The following is a 21,043-nucleotide window of genomic DNA, read 5'->3' as shown; positions in this document are numbered from 1 at the left end:
GTCTTTAAGCAAAGGCATCATAGAGCCTCCAGAGGGGACTAAAATTTACAAGGATTCCTGGGACTTCGGACCATATTTGAGAATCTTGAATGCTGCTGTAGGAGATGAAATATTTCATCACTCATGCTGGATAAAAGAATACTTCACTTGGGCTGGATTTAAGGATTATAACCTGGTGGTCAGGGTATGCTATGAAGTATTATTTGTCTTTACTGTCTTGTATAATGAAGTATTCCAATTTGTTTCTCAAAAAAACATTTATTAAGCCCTACCATCTGCTTCACAGAAAATAGATTGGACAATGTGCTAAAACAATCCCTTGTTGAAAATGTAGGGGACGTTCCGAGGTCCAGCTCAGTTTCTCTCTGGGAGCACTTTTTCCTCCCATCACCATTGTTAGTTTTTGTTTTGTGGGTGTTTTGTTGTGTTGTGTTTGTAGCAGAAACAGGTACTTAAACTGTGGAACAGGCAAGTGGGCTCCACTGGAGAGGTGGTGTCCTGTAGCAGCAGAGAAGCAGGTAATTCTCATCTGCAGCTGTGGTAAGGAATGAATTGCACAAACCATGAGGTCAGCTTAGAACTTAAATTAGCCCCAACATGTACGCACGGAGCTCAAAAGCCCAAGTGGTTCACGTTAGAAGCTGGTCACCAAAACTGAGGAGGTATCCAAAAACAAAATAAGTACCAACAGGCAGGGGGTGAAAGAGAAAGAGGAGGCCTGAAATGGGCTGGAAATCCCTGCAATACTTATATGTATATTTTATCCCACTTACATTTAGTGCCTGAATTTGTGCATGGGGAGCAAAGTTTAAGGAAAGCATCAGGAAATGGACAGCATTCATACCCTTAGAAACAAAGACTGGTTACCCTCAGGCTGAGGGCTGTTCCCAAGTTTCCCTTTCAACCCCTGAACATTAATACTGGGTACCAGGCAACACTTAGCATTCTCAAGATCAGTGAGTCCTAAAAACCTACCTGGGGGTCAGTGCCAGTCTGTGACAAAGTTTTTGATGGTCAGTAATGAAACAAGTATGAGTATGCATGTGAGTGTGGTTACAAAGATGTCAACTCTCTTTTCTTGGGATGAATTGTTACTATTCCAAGATTAGGTCCTTTCTATTTTTGAGGCATGAAAGCAGTCTTCCTTTAATGAAATAAAAGGATAGTAGATGTAAGAATTTTTTTTAAGTCCTCACTTAGCAAAATGAAATGTTGATGCCTACATTAGCTACCAAATATTTTTTAGAAAATTGTCTTTGAAACCCAAAGACCTGGGAAACATTGGTCTACATTATATTTTCAGTTGAGCAATTAGTATGAAAAAGAGAAAACATTTGGAATTTTCAATGACACTCTTTATATTTAGCTGCTATGTGATGGTGAGAAAAATTTCACATTTTATTTATTTTTTAGCCTGCAAACATACAGTGGTATTTGATATCTCATTACTAATAGTGCTTAAGATAATGATATCCTTCTCTGTAAATTTGATTGAAGCTAGTGATATGAAGCAGTTTTGCTAGTGTAGAAGACTAGGATTAGAATTCAGTTCAGGAAAGAGGAGAGAGGGAGAGAGGGATTGAAGGAGGGGGTAGAGGAGGGGGGAATAGAAGAGAGCAGAGAGGAGAGACTCTTTTTGTATTAACTCCACTTCGTTGCTATCATTTAAGAGCATTTGGGTCTTGTATGTTCCAAAATTTTTTAAGGACCTTGACCACCAGATTGACATGCTTCTTCCCTTTACCATGTTGTCATTTGCACAGATGATTGAGACAGATGAGGACTTCAGCCCTTTTCCTGGAGGATATGACTATTTGGTTGACTTTCTAGATTTATCCTTTCCAAAAGAAAGACCAAGCCGGGAACATCCGTATGAGGAAGTAAGCAGGAACACCAGTGGCAGTGCTCCTTCCTTCCTTCCTTCCATCTTTCCTTCCTTCCTAAATAAACTTTTTAGATTGGAATAACCTTTAGATTTACAGAATAGTTGCAAGGATAGTACAGAGAGTATTGTTAACATCTTACTTTACTGTGCTACATTTGTCACAACTAACATGCCGATACTGAAACATTATTATTAACTAAACTCCATACTTGTTTCTTTTTGAGTTATTTGCAAAGATTGGCTTTTCTACCTGCTTCCTTCCAAACAGCTGACCCGCCTGCACTGTTATCAGACCTGCAAGCACTGATCTCTGCCTCCCTTGCCTTCTCTCCAGTGGTGTCTCCTTCCCCAAACAAACCCAATGGGTGGCTCTCTAAAGAAAGTGAAGTCAGCATAAACCAACACATATTTTGTTGAGCTCCAATTTTTAACAAATCCCTAACCCACGGCAGGCATGGTGTTAAGAGCCGGGGCTTTGGACACAACGTCAAGACTGGGATGGGTACCCCATCCCTACGGATCAGGATTATTGATGATGAGGCTTTGAGTCCCTGTCCGAGCCTTGGTGGTTTGTTTGTTTTTTTCCTTCCATTGGGCTTCTTCCCACCTTATCAGTTTTTTTTTTTATTATAGTCAAATGACATAAAATATGTGAGCATACATTGTAATTTTAAATTCAATATAAATGCAAAAATCACTAAATAAATAAGGAGGGTGTATAGTCTGCCCTTAAGTGTATTACACATGCCATATAAATGTGTGATGCCTTAATTATAGAGGTTTAAATTTACCTTTATAAAATAGATGTATTCTTAAACTACATTTTAATAATTTGACTTGTATTTTTATGTTTAGTACTTGCTGTTGAAGAGACTCTTATGGTGAAACTTTAGTAAAACCAATAATCCACTGCCTGCTTTATGGGTTTTAAAAAACTGGGTTTTCACATATAGGAAAACCCTACATAAAAAACACCCATTTTAAGCAAAATGAATCTGCTAAATTTATTGCTTTATTTACCAACCACATACATAACACAGCTTCATAAATATTAGGTCATTTAATACAACCACCTCGTGAACCCATATTACTATACTCCCCATTTATGGATGAGGAAAATGCCATGCCAATGGGTTATATAACCTGCCCAAGGTCATACAGCTAGTAAATGCATGGTGCAGGGCTTTGACCACAAGTGGTCTAGCTCCAGATTCTGTGTATTTAGCCACTGTCTTGCTTCTTAACTCTGAATTTACAAAACTTATAAATTAAGGTATCTGTTGCCGTAAGGGAGATTTTTCTTTGGAATTTTTAAAATCACAAGTTCATTTAAAATATTTCATTGAAAAAAAGTCACTTTTCCACAGCTTTTCATAATGTATCTGTTGGATAAAGCAGGCAACAGCTCTCTTGCAGATTTAATACACCATGGGGTAAACCATCATGCCTGCTGTGTACGTGGTGGTCCCTATTTTGACTCTCAGTGCTTTTATCTCCCAGGATTTTAGTGAGATTTCTGTATGTTGAGGTTCATATATAGAGGATATGCCTATACTTGGAAGAGCTCCTTTTCTTGCCACCTGGAGCCTTCTCATATTGCCTTTTTTTTTGAAGGCGGGGGCCATTCATTGCCTTTTAAACTCATAAATACATTTTCTATCACACCAGCTCTCCATCTTTCCTAGATGCACGGCTCCTGTAGCTGTACATCCTGCTCCAATCTGGATGGGCTCCTCTCTAGGTCTGCTGCCAATCTGTCACCCTGTGACATCCCTTACCCACTTCCAGACCCCACCCATGTCTTCACCTTCTTTGCTTTCCTCCTTTGTGGGACTTTTTTTGCTTAAGTATCTGCCGAAGAAATGTTACACGGGAGCTAAACTTCAAGTACTTTCCTGTCTGATCTTGCACGATAGCTTGGCTGAACCCATTATGCTGGGTGGCAATCACTTTCCATGGTTACCTGAAGGCATTGCTCCTTCGGCTTCTACTGTAGTTACATGCGGTGTTGCTTACCCCAGGCTGACCTTTCTTCCATTGTAGGTGACTTTTAAGAATTTAGGGATTAATCTATATTTACCAAAAAAAAAAAAAAAGACCTTTTCAAGCAGCAGGCTTTACTTGAAGGCAGGGGTTACACACTTAAATGCTCACAGGCGGACCCGAGGCAGATCTTGTAAATAGGGGGAGCTGGGTGGGGACTGTATCAAGTGGAAAGCATGGGAAGGGAGGAGCCCCTGCTGAGCTCCAGCTGATCTTCCGAATTTTCCAGAAAACTTGGAAATCTTGGATTTTCATGTAAAATACCCAGATTTATAAATGTGGAAAGTTAATTCAATTTTTTAAAAAGGAACTGTAAGCTATCAACTAAGACCTAGGTTGTGTTTGGACAGGGGGTCACCCGTTTAAGTTATGAAGGTGAGGAGCCAGCTATTAGGCTGAGGGACCCCTAAATACCAAAATGTGGAGGTCCTTGCTCTGAGGCATCACATATACACTCCTGCCCTCATTCTCCCTGAAAAATTGATTCCATTTATTCAGAGAACTGTCTGAATGTATTTGGCCCAGGAGCCATGCATAGGCATAAGGAAGGGGTTGACTGTTTTGTGTACATACTTTTGTGCTCTGTGTCCCTGCTGTCATCCATGGTACGTACCTCTTCTCCTTCTGAATCTGAATGTCCCTCCACATACTCTCTGGGATCCTGCAGCCTCTGCCCTGGTCTTTAGATGCCACTCACCCTCCTGCTTTCCAGATTCACATTAGTTAATTGAAATCTCCTGCTGTCAACAACTCACTTCATTTCTTCTTCACTGTGACAGTTCATACCTGTATGCTTGCTTTGTCAACACTTCAGCTGCATCTGGAAGTGGGCAGAAGGCGGGTTATGAATGGGATCTGTCCATCATTTTGAATTAGAAGTCCTTTCTCAGCTCCAGTGACACTAGCCCTTGTTTTCTTCACTTCTTGACTGTTCTTCTACATTCTTTCAGGGTCTCTCTTTCTCCAGCCACCACTTAAATCTCTTGTTTTCCTCCAGGGTTCTGTGCTCAACCCACCGAACACATCTGCTAGCACCGCTTCTCTGACGCCAAAAATCCATAGGTCCTGCCCAGACTTTGCCCAGCTACCGCCAACTCTGTCCAGCTTCAGATTCATTAGAGTTAATCGCCTGCTAGATATCATCACCTGGATATCCAGATCCCTGTCACCTCATTTTCAACCTGTTCAAAATGCGACACATCATCGTTCTCTTAAAACTGCTCTTTGTCCTTTTCTGTCTTGATCGTTGGCAATATCAGTTCCTCCTCCCCACTTTCCCCCACAGTGAGCCCAGCTAGAAACAGGGGGGTAATCTTCAACTTTTTCCTTTTCCCTCATCCCCAAATCTAATCAATCACCAAGACCTTCCCATTTTACAATCTAAACGTTTCTCAAAACCTCCCCAATTCTTCCATGTGCTCCTCTCTAGTTTGAAAGGTCAAGAAAGGCCATCTCCCCTCCACTGTGAGGAACTAGATCTTGATACTGCACTTTAGCTGGGCAATCCTCAACTTAAACTGTGCAGTCATGTTTCTAAGTCTCTGTTGGCAAAACAGGAGATCTTCTGACCTGTGTTTGCCATCTCAGTTCACAATGGATGTAATCGTTTTGTAGGAATGGTGCAGGAAAGAGAAATAAATCCTAAATGCCAATCTTCTGATCATTCTGTGTCATTTAGTAGCCTATCATTTATGATAAAGTTGCCTCTACTGGCATTAGCACAGTATTTATCAGGAAAAAAAATGTGATGCCAGATACTGAAAAAGGCTCCTGGTAAACTTGAACATGTGTACCTATGAAGTGTTAAAACCATGTCCAATCTTAGTAACTTCCCTTCATGCTACCTCATGCTCTTTTTTTTTTTTTAATGAATTATCTCTTTTTTTCTCACAACAGTAACAGAGGAGACCGAGGCTTAGCAAGGTTAAGGTCACATGATTAGTAAGTGCTGGGCTAAGACTCAAAACCATCTCTGCCTGTCTCCTAACCCTGTGCACCTTTGACTATTCAACAGATCCCGTGTCAGGAGTTGGGATTCTTTAAAGGTAAGGGCCTTGCCCACCGAATTAAGGTAATCTTGCTCTGTGGCAGGCCTTGTTTTCAGTATTTTATATACACTGACTCAGTGAATCCTCACAGTAATCCTGTGAGGAATGTTCTATTATCTCCATTATATAGATGAGGAAACTGAGGCACAGATTGTTTGCCAGGATCATACAGCTAGACCATGGATTTGAACCCAGCAATCTGATTCTGTCTGTGCTCTCAGCCACTCTGCGCCACCCCCCAACCCCGGCTCCTGATCCATTTCCTGGTTTCCTTCCCTCAATTTCTACTGCACTCAGGAGCCTCTCTTTCCCCCTCCTCCTGTGATATCTACTTCAGTAGGCTTTTCTCCTTGACTCCTCAGACCCCTGCCATTATAGGCAGCTGCTTCTTTCAGGGACACAGGGGGTCAGTACCGATGCTCAGTGCTGGCTGTGTCACCCCTGCTAGTTGTTCCATATCTGTTGCAGATTCGGAGCCGGGTTGATGTCATCAGACACGTGGTGAAGAATGGTCTGCTCTGGGATGACTTGTATATAGGATTCCAAACCCGGCTGCAGCGGGATCCTGACATATACCATCATCTGTAAGTCTGAAAATGCCTGTCGTGCTCTAGGCCACTGCAGAGGATGCTGTGGATATATAAGCAGAGTTGGTGACTGACTATGCCCCCAGACTTTGATGGGTGTGTGAGATTCCGCCATTAGAGCTTTATTTCTTTGTTAACGTGTTAAAAAGCAAATCTGGTTAGGAAAATAACATTTTAAAGAGTCATTGTTTCTATTTTCATGCAAATATGTTTCAGTCTTTTCTGAAAGTGGTTTATGGCATAGGAAAGGGAAAGACATTATGAGAGGAAAAGGGTGTGTTTGGCCAAGACAAGAATGAGGAGGGGGTTTTATGTGGCAAAGATGTGATCATCAAAGACAATTATTTCCCATGACAAATTTTTGCCTGTGCCCAACTCTGAGCATGAATCTGGTGAACTAGTTGGTTAAGGGGAATGGCCCTGCGAGTCTCTACCTGCTTACACTTCAAAACCGTGTCAGTTTCTCATTGCAAAACTGTATATGTGGGGGCTTCCCTGGTGGCGCAGTGGTTGAGAATCTGCCTGCCAATGCAGGGGACACGGGTTCGAGCCCTGGTCTGGGAAGATCCCACATGCCGCGGAGCAACTGGGCCTGTGAGCCACAATTACTGAGCCTGCGCATCTGGAGCCTGTGCTCCGCAACAAGAGAGGCTGCGATAGTGGGAGGCCCGCGCACCGCGATGAAGAGTGGCCCCCGCTCGCCGCAACTAGAGAAAGCCCTCACACAGAAACGAAGACCCAACACAGCCATAAATAAATAAATAAACAAATACTTAAAAAAAAAACTGTATATGTGGACCTCCCTGGTGGCACAGTGGTTAAGAATCCGCCTGCCAATGCAGGGGACACGGGTTTGAGCCCTGGTCCGGGAAGATCCCACATTGCGCGGAGCAACTAAGCCCGTGCGCCACAGCTACTGAGCCTGCACTCTAGAGCCCCTGAGCCACAACTACTGAGCCTGCGTGCTGCAACTACTGAAACCTGCACCCCTAGAGCCTGTGCTCCGCAACAAGAGAAGCCACCGCAGTGAGAAGCCCGCGCACCACAACGAAGAGTAGCCCCCGCTCGCCACAACTAGAGAAAGCCCGTGTGCAGCAACGAAGACCCAATGCAGCCAAAAACAAAAACAAAACCCAACTGTATATGTCTTTAAGACTATAGTTGGAATATCTGAGTTGAAGTGTCAGAAGGGCCCATTTGCCATTTTCATATTTGCAAAATAATCAGCAAGAGGGAGAATACTTTCTTATCATTACCACTGACCCTCTGAAAAGTTCAGGAATTTAATTTTAAATAAGCAAAGCCTACTATCTAGCTTCTGCCTTGAGCTCCCAGGCACAGGCATGTCTTGAATTTTCTTTTTTATTTATTTCTTTTTGAATGTTTTGAAATGATTTTTAAAATATTTAAAGAATGTAGATGTATATAAAATAACAGGAAAGAACCCTACCCCACACTTCCCAGAAAACCTTGTCTGTTTCCTGTCTTTCTCTCTGCCCACTCTCCGGGGTAACACTTGATCACAGCACAGTGTGTGTCATCCCAGGCCTAATTCTGAATACATCAACATTTAACTAAATATATTTGTTCTCAATAAAACGTCCCAGATAGTTGGGGAGGGAAGGTTATTGTTGCTGTTGTTTTTTAATGTAATCCTAGTACATCTGTAACTTGCATTTTTTACTCATTAATATATCTTTGGTATCCCTAGTGTTGGGACACACAGATCAACCCCAAACATTTTAACAGCGGTAGAAAATTACAGGTTTTGTTCATTTTCAACAAAACTTATACGTGTCTTCTTGTTCCGGAAAAAAAGGAAATGTAACAACTTTGGGGGAGATTCGAATGTTACTTTTCTTAAAAAAATAATTCCATCTTGGAAGCTTCTGGGATATTGGTGCTGAAGCCTATTTTCTTATGTTGTTTTGATAGCAAAGGTCATAAATGTAAGAGAATCCCATAATGAATCTTGGAAAGCAGTCACAACCCAATTTATCTTTGTTGCTTTCAAAATGGGATTTATGAGTTTATTAAATATTTTTCTGGTCATAAAACTAATACATATCTACTGCAGAAAATTTGAAAAAAAATTTTAAATACAAAAACAAAACAAAAAACAACAGTTAAAACCACAAATGATCACACCATCCAGAGAGAGCAATTTGCACTTTGGTATCTAGTTAATCTTTCTTCACATGCACTTTTTTTTATAAAAATGGGATAATACTGGACTTCCCTGTGGTGCAGTGGTTAGGAATCTGCCTGCCAATGCAGGAGAACACGGGTTTGATCCCTGGTCCGGGAAGATCCCACATGCCGCTGGAGCAACTAAGCCTGTGCGCCACAACTACTGAGCCTGCGCTCTAGAGCCCGTGAGCCACAACTACTGAGCCCACGTGCTACAACTACTGAAGCCCGTGCACCTAGAGCCTGTGCTCTGCAACAAGAGAAGTCATCGCAATGAGAAGCCCGCGCACCGCAACGAAGAGTAACCCCCACTTGCCACAACTAGAGAAAGCCTGCGCGCAGCAACGAAGACCCAACGCAGCCATAAATAAATAAATAAATAAATAAATAAATAAATAAATTTATTTAAAAATAAATCAATCAAAAATTTTAAAAACTGGGATAATACTGTACATACTTTTGTTCCTGCATGTTTACTGAACAATCTTTGATCCACCCTGTAAGTTTCTAACTTTCACTATTTGAAATGATGTTTTGCCAAATAAACATGTAGGTGTGTCTTGCACACTTTCATAGTGATTTCTTAGGATAAATTCCTAGGAGTGGAGCTGCTGGATCCAACACACACTCAGTGTGTAGACTTTTGCTACACGCTGCCAAATCATTCTTAGGAAGCCAGCTCACCTCCCCAGAAATAATGTACAACACATTTACCTGCACCTTCACCAATACCAGGTCCTTTTGTGTTCAGAATACAAATCTATATTTTTACATATAAGAATTCCTTAAAGCAAGGCGCATCCCAGAAAAATAAAAATAAGACACAGTTGTCATGTTTTAAGGGACTGCATTCAACACACTGGAAATGTTAAGCTACATTAACATCTGAAACACTACAGGAAAATGCTGCCTCAGGGAGAGCTGAGGACCAGGTACCCAACAGATCTTGGCAAAACAATAGGCATGGAAGTTTCGAAAACGTATTTTTCTGCTTTATCTCTTTTACAGGTTTTGGAACCATTTTCAAATAAAACTCCCCCTAACACCACCCAACTGGAAGTCCTTCCTGATGTACTGTGGGTAGAGAGGACCTGAGATTTCCCAGGTAAAGCATCCTGTAGATCTGGGAGACACCTTTATATCCATCCCATCACACTCTCTTTGGCATCTGAATTAAGCAGGCACCATGCCTGTCAGAAAACCTGACTTTCGGGGGAATGAGAGGAGCTAACATTACAGGAAGAACATTCAAGTTTAAAAACAAGTAAATAAAATGAGTAGTGAGTGCCTCCAGCCCAAAGTCCATGGGATCTTTGGTCTGGTTGAGGTGAACATGCAGCCAATTAATAAACAAGACAAAAATTATCCTAGGTGGTCAGTGAGTGTTCAGAGCTAAATCCTGAACATATGAAGGAAGGCAGCAACCAAAGACAAATACTGTGTGATTTCACTTATATGTGGAATCTAAAAAGCAAAACAAATGAACAAACATAACAAAACAGAAACAGTTATAGAGAATGAACAAGGTGATTGACAGAGGGGAGATGGGTGGAGGGAGGAAGGAAATGGGTGAGGGAGATTAAGAGGTACAAACTTCAGTTTAAAAATAAACTTCCAGGTGCAGTCACAGGTATGAAATGTACAATGTGGGGAGTATAGACAATAACAATGTAATATCTTTGTGTGGTGACATTTCATAACTAGACTTATGGAGGTGATCATTTTGAAATGTATAGAAATATTGAATCACTATGTTGTGTGACAGGAACTAACACGGTGCTGTAGGTCAATTATACTTCAAAAACAAACGAACAAACTCATAGAAAAAGAGATCAGATTTGTGATTGCCAGGGATGGGGGGGAGGGGGAGGGGGAATTGGATGAAGGTGGCCAAAAGGTACAAACTTCTAGTTATAAGATAATTAAGCACTAGGAATTTAATGTAATTAACACTGCTCTATGTTATATATGAAAGTGGTTAAGAAAGTAAGTCCTAGGAATTCTCACCACAAGGAAAACATATTTTCTACTTCTTTAATTGTGTCTCTATATGAGATGATGGATGCTCATTAAACTTAATGTGATAATCATTTCATGATATAGGTAAGTCAAATCATTATGCTGTATACCTTAAACTTATATAGTGCTGTATGTCCATTATATCTCAATAAAATAAACAGAAACACTGGAAGAAAAAAATAAACGCAAAAAAGAAAAGCAGCAACCAAAACTGAAAGGAGAAAAACTAAAAACAGAGTGAGATAGAAAACATCACCTCTCCATTTCAATAGACCCCTCTCTTTTTCAGACTGATGGAGATCAGCTTGTCTGACACAAACCAGACTTGACATTCCTTCCTACACCACTCGGGATGTGATTTTATAAACTGAACTACAAAACCTGTTTCCATACATTTGTTATTGGAAAGGTCACATAATATTACTACAAAGATAGTAAATTCCTTGACTCACGCATTTATTTATTTATTCCACAAACAGCTATCCCATCACGTTGTATTGTCATAATCTGTTGTCTCTTCCAGTCAGTAGACTCTGAATTTCTTAAAAGTAGACACTTTTGCCTGCGTAACCCTGGTACTCAGCACAGTGCTCTGAGCACACACAGTATTATTCATAATATGAATTTAAGGAAGGAAGGAACAAGTGAATTTCCGTCTTTAACTGTCAGTGTGACTTACATCTTAAACTAAGCTTTGGTGTCCTTACCAGTAAAATTAAGGATCTAAATAGAATATTCTTTTCAGTTGTAACGTTCTTTATTCCATACTCTAGCCTAGATCTTCTAAGTTACCATAGGCTAGAAGGGATGTGAAAGGAATTCACATACAACTAGATTATAAGGCAGACTTAGTAAGCACTATATTTGTTGTACCAACTTAGTGTTGGGAATACTGAGGAGAGAGAAATTACATCTGACTTTTTGCAATGACCAGGAAGAACATTACAGAAAAGGTAGTATTTCAGGGGTGTAGGGAGGGGGCGTTAGGAGAGCACCTTGAAGGTTGGGGAATATTTTTAATAAGCTGAAATGGAGGGAGCGATGATAGAATATTCCAGACAGAAGGAGTGGGTGAAGTTAAAAGGTAGAAAAATACAAGGTGAATTAGAGCAATGGCAAGTCCTCCTGGTGTGACAGAGAAGGAAGGGAAAGCAGGAACGAGGCATGAGTGGCCCTGGGAGAATAAAGAGAGTTAAGAGGCTCAATGGGGATGCTGAGCGTCTTCAGTAGTTGCGAAAAAGCAGGAGGCATTAAAGGTAAGGAGGCAGCTGAACGAGAGAATGCCAAGTCCAAGGTCTTGGAGATGGAGCAGATCTGAAAAAAGGTCAAATATCAAGGAGGCAGTAGTACGGTGGTCAACACTTCAGACTTGGAAACTGACTTCTTGAGTTAAAATCTTGGTTCTATCACCTACTATGTAACCTTTGGGGAATCTGTGTCTCAGATTTTCATCTGTGAAGTGAATATAATAATAGCACCTACCTCACAGGGTTGTGTTGTATTAAGGCCCTTCTAGAAGAGTGAGTGGCACATGGTAAGACAACAATAAATGTTGACTATAACAACCTTATGAAATAAATAGGAGAGTCATGTGACCTATAACCAGTCATTTGGTGAATCTGTAAAAAGTTGGGAGGAGAGTCAATTCCAGTTTACATTCCAGCTTTAGATCCTCTTTTACCTTAAAGCATCATAGACTATATAACCGGAACTAAAGACTAAAAATAAAAATTCACCCCAATGCAATAAAAAAAGAAAAAGTATTAAAATGAATTTCATACTGTTGCTCATTAGTAATATCTTTAGTTCACAGGGATACCAAGCAACATGAAAAATTCAAGTATTTGCTGATGCTACATCTTGAACATAGAAGCTTATACCAAAGAGACCATGCCTTATTGACATCAGCAGTGGATAATTACATGTCGCATTTGTGAAATGTTCACATATCTTATGTTTGTTGGATCACTACATAGCCAGATTATTAATATTTTACTTATTCCGTCAATAATTTTTTATAAAAGAACCAATGAATGCAATAGGAACAACTTCTCTGTGGAAAAGAAAGATAACAGGAGATGTAAATCCAAGCACAGAAGAAATAGAACGGGCAGAGAAAAGGTTTCCTAGAAGACAGTGAAGAAAAAGGAAAGGGGTGGGGGAGCAGAAGTTAAGCTAGAAGAAGAGAAGAAAGAAGAGAAATAGATAAATGAGAGGCAATAAGAAGAAAATAGGGAAGAGAAAAAATTAAGATGGAACTTAGCATGTAAAAACAGACATTTTGCTCCTTAATAGATTGATTCCCCAAATAGAGTCCATGAATCTAATTGAGTAAGAAGTGTTCATGAGCTGTTTTCAATTTTTCAAAAAGCTTTGTTGAAATCATCTATTTACCAAAACAAGGCTGCAGAGGCTACCCTAAAATGTAATACTTTCGTTGGGACTGAAAGTATTTTAATTCGGTAACAAAATCTGTTATTTAATGTAAATTATAAATTCTAACATATGGCGGTATCTTTGACTAAAAATATGAACACTAGCTAGTGATAAAATGAGTTTTATAGACAATAATTTTCAAAATTGATAGAATAATCAACAATAAAGACCCATATCTTGAAAAAATTAGGAAATCCTCTTCTGAACATTTGAAAATGCTGTTGCAATGGTTAAAATAAGCAACTAATTTACTTCTGCTGCTGTCTGTAGTTTTTGATGATATTCCCATGATTATCACATTATCCCTAGGAATATGTGATTGTTAACTACATTTCTATTTTACATATTGCTGTTTCCAGTAACACAAACCCCTCATTGATCTGAACATCAAAAGTGATTTTCTGATTATGTATACTACCTCTTTAATTCTGAAGATAACAAGAATCCAGTGATGGAATTTATCTCCTTAAATCTCTTGATTATCTACTTCTCATAAAGATGAACACCAGTGAAGTTTGATGGCTCTGGTTCACTTCACACATTATGCATATATTTTGTGATTTTGTGATTTACATTATGCATATATTTTATAAATTATTTAACTATCACCAAAAAATAAATGTATATCAACAGAATATGTGTTAAAATGTATATGATGAGCAAATAAAAGATTATTTTAAAATACAAATTTGTTTTCTCGCCACCAAGCCTATCTTTATTCTCTTGCTGTCTTCCTAGTTATTGCCGTCTGATACCCTGACTCCAGCATTTCTTTGATATTACCAAGACCTTCAATCCATTGACCCTACTTGTCCTCACTTCTCTCCTTAATCATCTTCAATGGTTCTTTTCTACCTGTGTCCACATCACCCCCCCCCCTTTCTTTTTCTACCCCACATCACCCGCCCTCTTTCCCTCTTCCATATTCCAGATCTCATTTCCATGACTTAAACCCCAAACTATGAAATCATTCTTTATACCTTGCTCTAACATCCACTGCATCAGCAGATCCGTCACCTTTACCTTCAAAATATACCCAGAGTGTAACCACTTTCCACCATCTCCACTGCTATCAAATCAGGAGAAAAAGGAAACCCACAGAGGTAATCTTGGCATTAGGAACTGGTTTTCCTTATGCCATGAATAGGCATCTGTCCATTCCAAAGAAGGCTGACAAGCTGAATGCCTTGAAACTGGCTCAGAGCCGCTCAAGGGGATGCTGGGAAAGCCATTCTTGGGGAGGTGACTTGCAGGCTGCACAATCCTAAAGCCACTTTAAAGGGTCCCAGAGTAACAGCTAGATGCTGGGCGCTGCTGCTCATATCATACTTCAGGAACCCAGCTCTGGAGAAACTAAGGAGAGCCAGAACAGTAACCTTTTCCTTCTCTAGTGCCCCTCTAGTGCCCTCTACAGACAAAGCTTCATACTAGCTAGCAAAAGAGAAATAATTCTTTTTTACATAGCCGGCAATAAAGAGTGGATTTAAAGCTGAGAGCCAATAAATTGATAACTGACACACACTTGATAAGAATACATTTTGTAGTCTCTAGGGTAACCACTTAAGGAATTTTAAAAGAATGTGTAACCACAAAGGTCATAGAGGGAACATGAAATAGTTTAAAAATATTAATCTGTGAAAGAAGCCAATTAAAGAAAAAAAAAAACGTAAATGAGACAGTAGAAAGTAAAAATCAAGATGGTAGATTATATCAATAATTGCATTAAATGTAAATGGATTAAATGCTGTCATTAAAAGACAGTTTGACAGACTGGATTTGAAAAAACACTGCTTACAAGACACATACTTAAAAGATAAGTACACTGAAAGCTTGAAAGAAAAAAGAGGAAATATATACCATAAAAATACTAATAAAAAGATGGCATAGCTATCTTAAAGTCAAACAAGGAGGAACACTTCATAATGTAAAAAGTCTTAGTTAACCAGCAAGCTATAAAAATCTAAGTTTATATGCACATAATAAGAGCTTCAAAATGTATAAAACAAATAACGACATAACTAAAAGAAGAAATACAAAAATTCAAATCAAAGATATTTGAATACACCCTTTTCAGTAAATGATAAGCCAAGAAAATTTTCAAGGCTATACTTGTACATCTTTTCTTCAGAATTTTAAGATCAGTTTATCATGCTCCAACTTGCTTTTGGAAAAATTTATTATCAGCAACTTTATTTCCATGTCTGTTAAGGATCTAAGAGATTCTAGTGAGGGAAATGCTGAGACCTGGCCTAACGGAGGTGGAGGTGCAGAAGGAGGGGAAAAATAGACACGGTGGAGACATCCTGTCTTGAAGACGTCACAGTTTAAATGCCTAAAGATTTTGAAGGACCATTAAGTAACTGGAATTATTTTCCTTGATGACCCAGCTGCCCAAGCTGGATACCCCACTTGGCCTCCTTGTTTACTGCCAGGTAATAAGTAGCTTGCCAAAGAAAGGAAAACAAAGTTTACTATTCCCAAACTGTGGTTTTTCTTCTCTCTCTCTCTGCTTTTTATTTTTTGTATCTAAATCCCATTTTTGGTGTGTTAAGAGGACATGAAAACAATCTGTTGATTGATTTCCCTTGTATACAAGCAAATTATAGGCTGATGATTATACTTCTTTGAGTTATTTGACAGATCATTATAGGTTTAAGAAACTGCTGTGGTTTCAACTGGAGCTGGTAACTGTTTCAGTTTAAAAGTATTTCAGTTATGTAAATAGCCATCGAAAATGTCTTCCTTATGTAATATAAATTCCCACAAGAAGTGTACAGGATCTAAAGAAAACAATAACATTTTGTCAAGGGACATAAAAGAAAACTAGAACAAATAGGGAGGGATATTATGCTCTGGATGGAAATATTTTATGTTGTACCAATCTCTAAATTCAGTGAAATCTCAATAAAAATCTAAAATTCATAAAGAACTCCAACAAATAAATTTTTAAAATGTAAACAATGAAATAGAAACTTTTGCAAGAGATATGAATAGGAAATTCTCTAAGGAAATACAAGTGGCCAATGAATAAATGAAGCTTAAATTCATTAATAAGCTGTACCAGGATAAGTATACAGGAGAGCTCATTTGCAAAATTATTTAACATTTTTAAAATGAGAAGAAATAAGTATCAATTGTGAAATAATTAAATGTATTAGAATAGATCACATTCAATAGTGGTTAAAAACAATATAAATAGTAAATATATACTATTGATCCAGAAAGACCTATAATGCAGATTTTAAAAAGAATCAAGTTGCAAGTAATACAATATTATGACTTGTATGTTAAAATAACACTACAGGGAATTCCCTGGCGGTCCAGTGTTTAGGACTTCGTGCTTCACTGCAGAGGGCCCAGGTTTGATCCCTGGTGGGGGAACTAAGACCTCGCAAGTCGTGTGGCCAAAAAAAAAAAAAAGTTTCTAAAAAAAATAACACTACACATAGTAATGTGTGCGTGTGTGTGTGTGTGTGTAACTCCAAGGAAGAAGATCTGGAGAGCTTACATCAATCTATTAACAGGATCCTTCATGTCTTAATCTATTTCTATATAATTTAAATGTAATGACAAGAAAGCATTCCTGTATTTAGCATGTAATTACGAAAATATAAATATTAGTATACATAGCATTGTAGACTCTAAATCCACCCTCTAACTCAATTTTGATATTTTAAATATTATTTTCCAGTTTTATTCGATATTTCTATTTTTACTATTTTATATCTTCTTGGGTATGCATTTTTTTTTTTTTTTTTCCAGTAATCCTCCAGGGTATGCATTTTTTAATATTGCTGTGTTAAGATAATTTTCATGTCTGCAATATTCCATATTTTGAATGAACAATAACTCTTCTGTTGCTGAGCATTAACTAATCTTATAAAGACTATCATCCATATTACTTTTTTCACATTTTGGGATTCTTTTCTCGGGATAGAATTCTTGAAGTTGGATTACTGAATCGAAGAATATGAACAATTGGACTTTTGGTAGCACCTTCTCAATCTTCCAGCTAATGTACAGACTGCTAAAACATATGGACAGTCTCCCATGCTATACTTGCATTTGTTCATTCCCCATGGAGCTCCATAATGTTAATTATGCAGACCTGACACACTCTCTTGCTTGCAAATCTTACTCATATACTATTCCTCTTCTAAAAAGTCCTTCATTACCTGTAGGGTGATCATTTTTTCTGAAAAGCAGCAATAACAAAAAAATACACAATACATTATGTATTCTAAAGCATTAAGCTAATGTAAGAAAGACAATAACAAAACTCTGCCTACCTCTTACTCCCAATATATTATTATTTTGGCAGCTGAAAATCAGAGCTAATTTACTCAGTAAAATAAGCCATCCAGATTTTAAGAATATGTATTTTCCCTGACGACTCAATAAATCTATATTAATTTGAAGGCAGAAAAATGTGCCTTGAATGGTTTTAAGTTTCCTGGACTACTCCTTATGCTGAATTGGTCCACTTCATAGGGAGCCTAGGGCCCTTTGGAAACTGCAATGAGCTGATGCTGTCGCTAGGTGGCGGAAGAGGAGCGCATCCAAACCTCGCGGCCCGCGAGACCGACCCCTGCGGCGGGTTTCTGGATGTGGCCTGAGTGCTGGATGTCGTTCGCTCAGTGATGTCTTCAGAGTAACTCAAGCAGCAGCTCTCACTCTTTCAAGAACCCTCTTCCTCTGGTGTATCTGGGAAGAGAGGGGCTCAGTGGTCCCTCGGAAGCTCGCAGTCGTCTTCCCCGGCTCCTCCTCAGGGCACGGGACCCCTGTCGTCCGGTCTCCACGCCACCGCCTCGCAGACTGAAGGTACGGCCACTTCACCCCAGTGTTGGGATAATTAAGGGAACAGCGGAGCAGGAGGTTAAAACTTAAAAGTTGTGCGCTAAACATGGCTTTCCCCTATGTTGGTGGGAAAACACGTGAGGCATCAAATCCTTTCCAGGAGGGCCCCTGGAGTGGCACACGATCCCAGGCTTCACTGTAGGAGAGGAGACAGATTAAACACCCTGCTTCCTATATCAGCCAGGCATCCCTCACCCACCATTTAGGGGACCCTTTCCCACCCGTTGAAACGGACCCAGGACCACGCCTGTTCCCAGGTAGTGCATTTCCTCCAGTCCGAAATATTTACTCAGTAATTCCTCGAGGGCATCAGTGACGCAGTCAACACCAGCTTTACGGCTGCAAGACCTGCAGGCCCTGCCGCTTTGGCCTCAAGGACCCCCATGTCCAGGGCAGGGGTGGGCCTCTTACCCAGTCCACTTAGAGCTTCCTCTGAGTAAACATGCAGGTTACAGCTGAATCAAACCCACCGTTCATCGAGGGACAAATGTTTATTTTTGGAAAAAGCAGTTTCAAATTTTCAGAAGGAAGGGATAGTTTCCTAACTTGCTAAACAGCAGAGTTCAGACTTTGCTTTATGGGTCAAAGCAGTGTTACTTCTTGTCCTTTGACATCATCGCGCACCTGCTCCCGTCCAAACCTTCTTTTCAAATTGTGCATCTTTGGGACAAGCGGGCATAAGAAAGAGCTTTGTGTCTGAGCCATTTCCCTCTTAATGGACCCTCCCTTTGGTACACAAACGCTAGAGTCCCTTAACTTTGAAATGTCATTTTGTAAGGGTTAGATTCTTAGTGTCCTCCTCAGCCTCAGTCTATGGGAGGATGGGAAGTTGGGTAGTTTTATTCTTCTGTTTACATAATTAAAACACCAAGATGGGAAGATTGTACTGCTATGTGTTACCACAACTATCATACAATTGAAAGGCATAGGCCTGCTGAAAGGGCCTCATGTGTTACTAATAATCTGATAAAGGATGGTGGACCTGCCCAATAATAATCCAGCTAAAAGAACAAAGAAGGGATTTTTTTCCTTTTGGAGGCCTGGACCTATCCAAGCTGGACCTGGGAAGCCCTTGTTTCCATTAAAACGGCATTTATAGAGCTGATTATTTCAGTAGCTAAAATTGACTCAGGCGAATGGAACCTCTTCAGCAGTAAAAACTTTCATTTATCCCTTTTGCATGAAAAAATTCTAGGACCAGGGTTAATTTGCCTTCACAAAAATAGATCAAGCAAATTCTTATAAGACCAGGCAATGAAACAATGTTCCCAGATCCTCAGGCTAATATTTCCCTAGAAAAAAAATTAAAATATCAGTGGCCTCACAGCCCAGGAACAAACATTCTGTTGCCCTCTGGGTAGACAAACATTATTAAGTATGAAGTTCAACGAGACATTTGGGACCCAGTGACCAGAGCATTTATGACTATTGCAACAGTGGGTCCCAGCTGCCCTGCCCCCACCAGCTGAAGTGCCCAGGAAGTCAGGTGCAACTCTATGGAACTTACAGTGAATTCTGAAAATGGCACATGTCCAATAATAATGATCATTGTTATTACTGTATACTTTTTACGAAGTACTTATGAAGCCAGATAGCTTATTATTCAACAACATCACCCAGGAAACGTGGCACTTGTGTTCCTGCCCAAAAAGAGAACCATTTGGAACTTGAATCCCATCTAGAATTTACTTTTCCCTTCAAGAGGACGAAATACCAAAATTCATTTTCATCTCCCATCAGTGACTAGGGGAGAAAAGAGGCAAATGGGAGAAAAAAGTGCTCTGAAGAGCAGTGCTGCAAAATTGGGCAAATAAAGGAAGAAATCCTTCCCAGGATAAAAATTCAGCCGAGACTGATAGTTTGCAAAGCTTATTAGAGAAAGCAAGAACTCCTTAGGAACATAATTGCAAAATACTCTGAACCTGCAGTGCTATGCCAAAACGAAGAATTTTCTTTGATGAGTAATTAGATAGTTTTAGCATTTACCTGAATTTAGCCCCCAGTAGAATAACTTCGGATGCAGAGGGTGGTAGGAACTGGAAAGCCAGAGAACAGTAGAAGCCCAGACAGTTCAATCTGATCATCACACTCAGCTAAGAGTTTTCATCAGTTTATATTGGAAATGAATGAGCGACTCACATCAGAAATTTGCAGTATCATCTGCAGTTTGTTGTATGTATTGTCGCTTTAGAGAAACCTGTACCCGGCTGTCATTCCAGAGTGTGGCTTCCATCATTCTCAGCTCCTGTGCTGGTTTTTAGAGGCTTGTGATTTGAAGAACCCTTGAGTGCTGGGTGGTAGACATGTGGCTCCTGTCAGAGGATCTGCCTCACCATTGAGACCAGCTTCTGGGTCTCAGCTGGGATAGCTCAGATGAGGGGAGAGCAGCTCCTGTTTCCTTCTGGAGTGCCACCTGCCCCGTTTACCCAGCAAGCCTCTCCTCCAGGCTCTGCTGGCTTCCATTGAGCTTTTTCTTTCTTTACATCTTTCAAAACCCCAAGCATCCTCATCGCTTACCTCCTGGGCACGTCCAGCCTGCACCTGTCTGCACCCACCTCTTTCTTCTCTGAACCCTCATCACACCAAACAGCTGAGCACACGCTGGATGGCCAATCATTTTATGTGATTAGTCTTGTCTCCCCTTTGAGTACATAAGCTGTGGAGGTCAGGGTCTGTATATTTCTATGCTCACACTTCCTAACAGAGATATTTTCAATGAATACTTATTATTAACAATAGTTAACATTTATGAAACTCTACTAGGTGTCAGGCACTCTGCTAAGCATACACTATAGATTGCTTTTTCTTTTATTAAGGGATGGCTAATTTACAATATTATATTAGGTTCAGGTGTACAACAGAGCAATTCAAATACATTGTTTCTTTCAAGATAGGAGGAAGGTTTTATTATCCCTATTTTACCAATGAGGAAACCAAGGCTCAAAGAGCTAGTTAACTAAGTTGCCCAAGGTCACACC

General features: G+C 39.8%; 1 protein-coding gene across 14 annotated transcripts in view; it reads left to right on the top strand.

Moving 5' to 3' along the window:
• The window catches only part of LOC132374406 (cytidine monophosphate-N-acetylneuraminic acid hydroxylase), a 269,930-nt gene extending 256,067 nt beyond the window's left edge, over nt 1-13,863 (top strand). For 12 of the 14 annotated variants that reach the window (XM_059938059.1, XM_059938051.1, XM_059938058.1 and 9 more), the window contains 5 exons: nt 10-184; nt 1,764-1,880; nt 6,445-6,560; nt 9,762-9,858; nt 12,579-13,863. In XM_059938059.1, the coding sequence (XP_059794042.1) occupies nt 10-184; nt 1,764-1,880; nt 6,445-6,560; nt 9,762-9,837 (484 nt within the window). In that variant the 3' untranslated portion in view covers nt 9,838-9,858; nt 12,579-13,863. Of the gene's footprint in view, nt 1-9; nt 185-1,763; nt 1,881-5,942; nt 5,974-6,444; nt 6,561-9,761; nt 9,859-12,578 lie in introns of those variants that run through there. The other 2 variants (XM_059938063.1, XM_059938064.1) reach the window with 2 other exon arrangements.
• The last annotated feature ends 7,180 nt before the right edge of the window (nt 13,864-21,043 follow it).

The sequence above is a fragment of the Balaenoptera ricei genome, chromosome 11 (genome assembly GCF_028023285.1).
Source record: "Balaenoptera ricei isolate mBalRic1 chromosome 11, mBalRic1.hap2, whole genome shotgun sequence".
Taxonomy (NCBI): Eukaryota; Metazoa; Chordata; class Mammalia; order Artiodactyla; family Balaenopteridae; genus Balaenoptera; species Balaenoptera ricei.
This window is presented reverse-complemented; position numbering and strand designations above follow the sequence as displayed.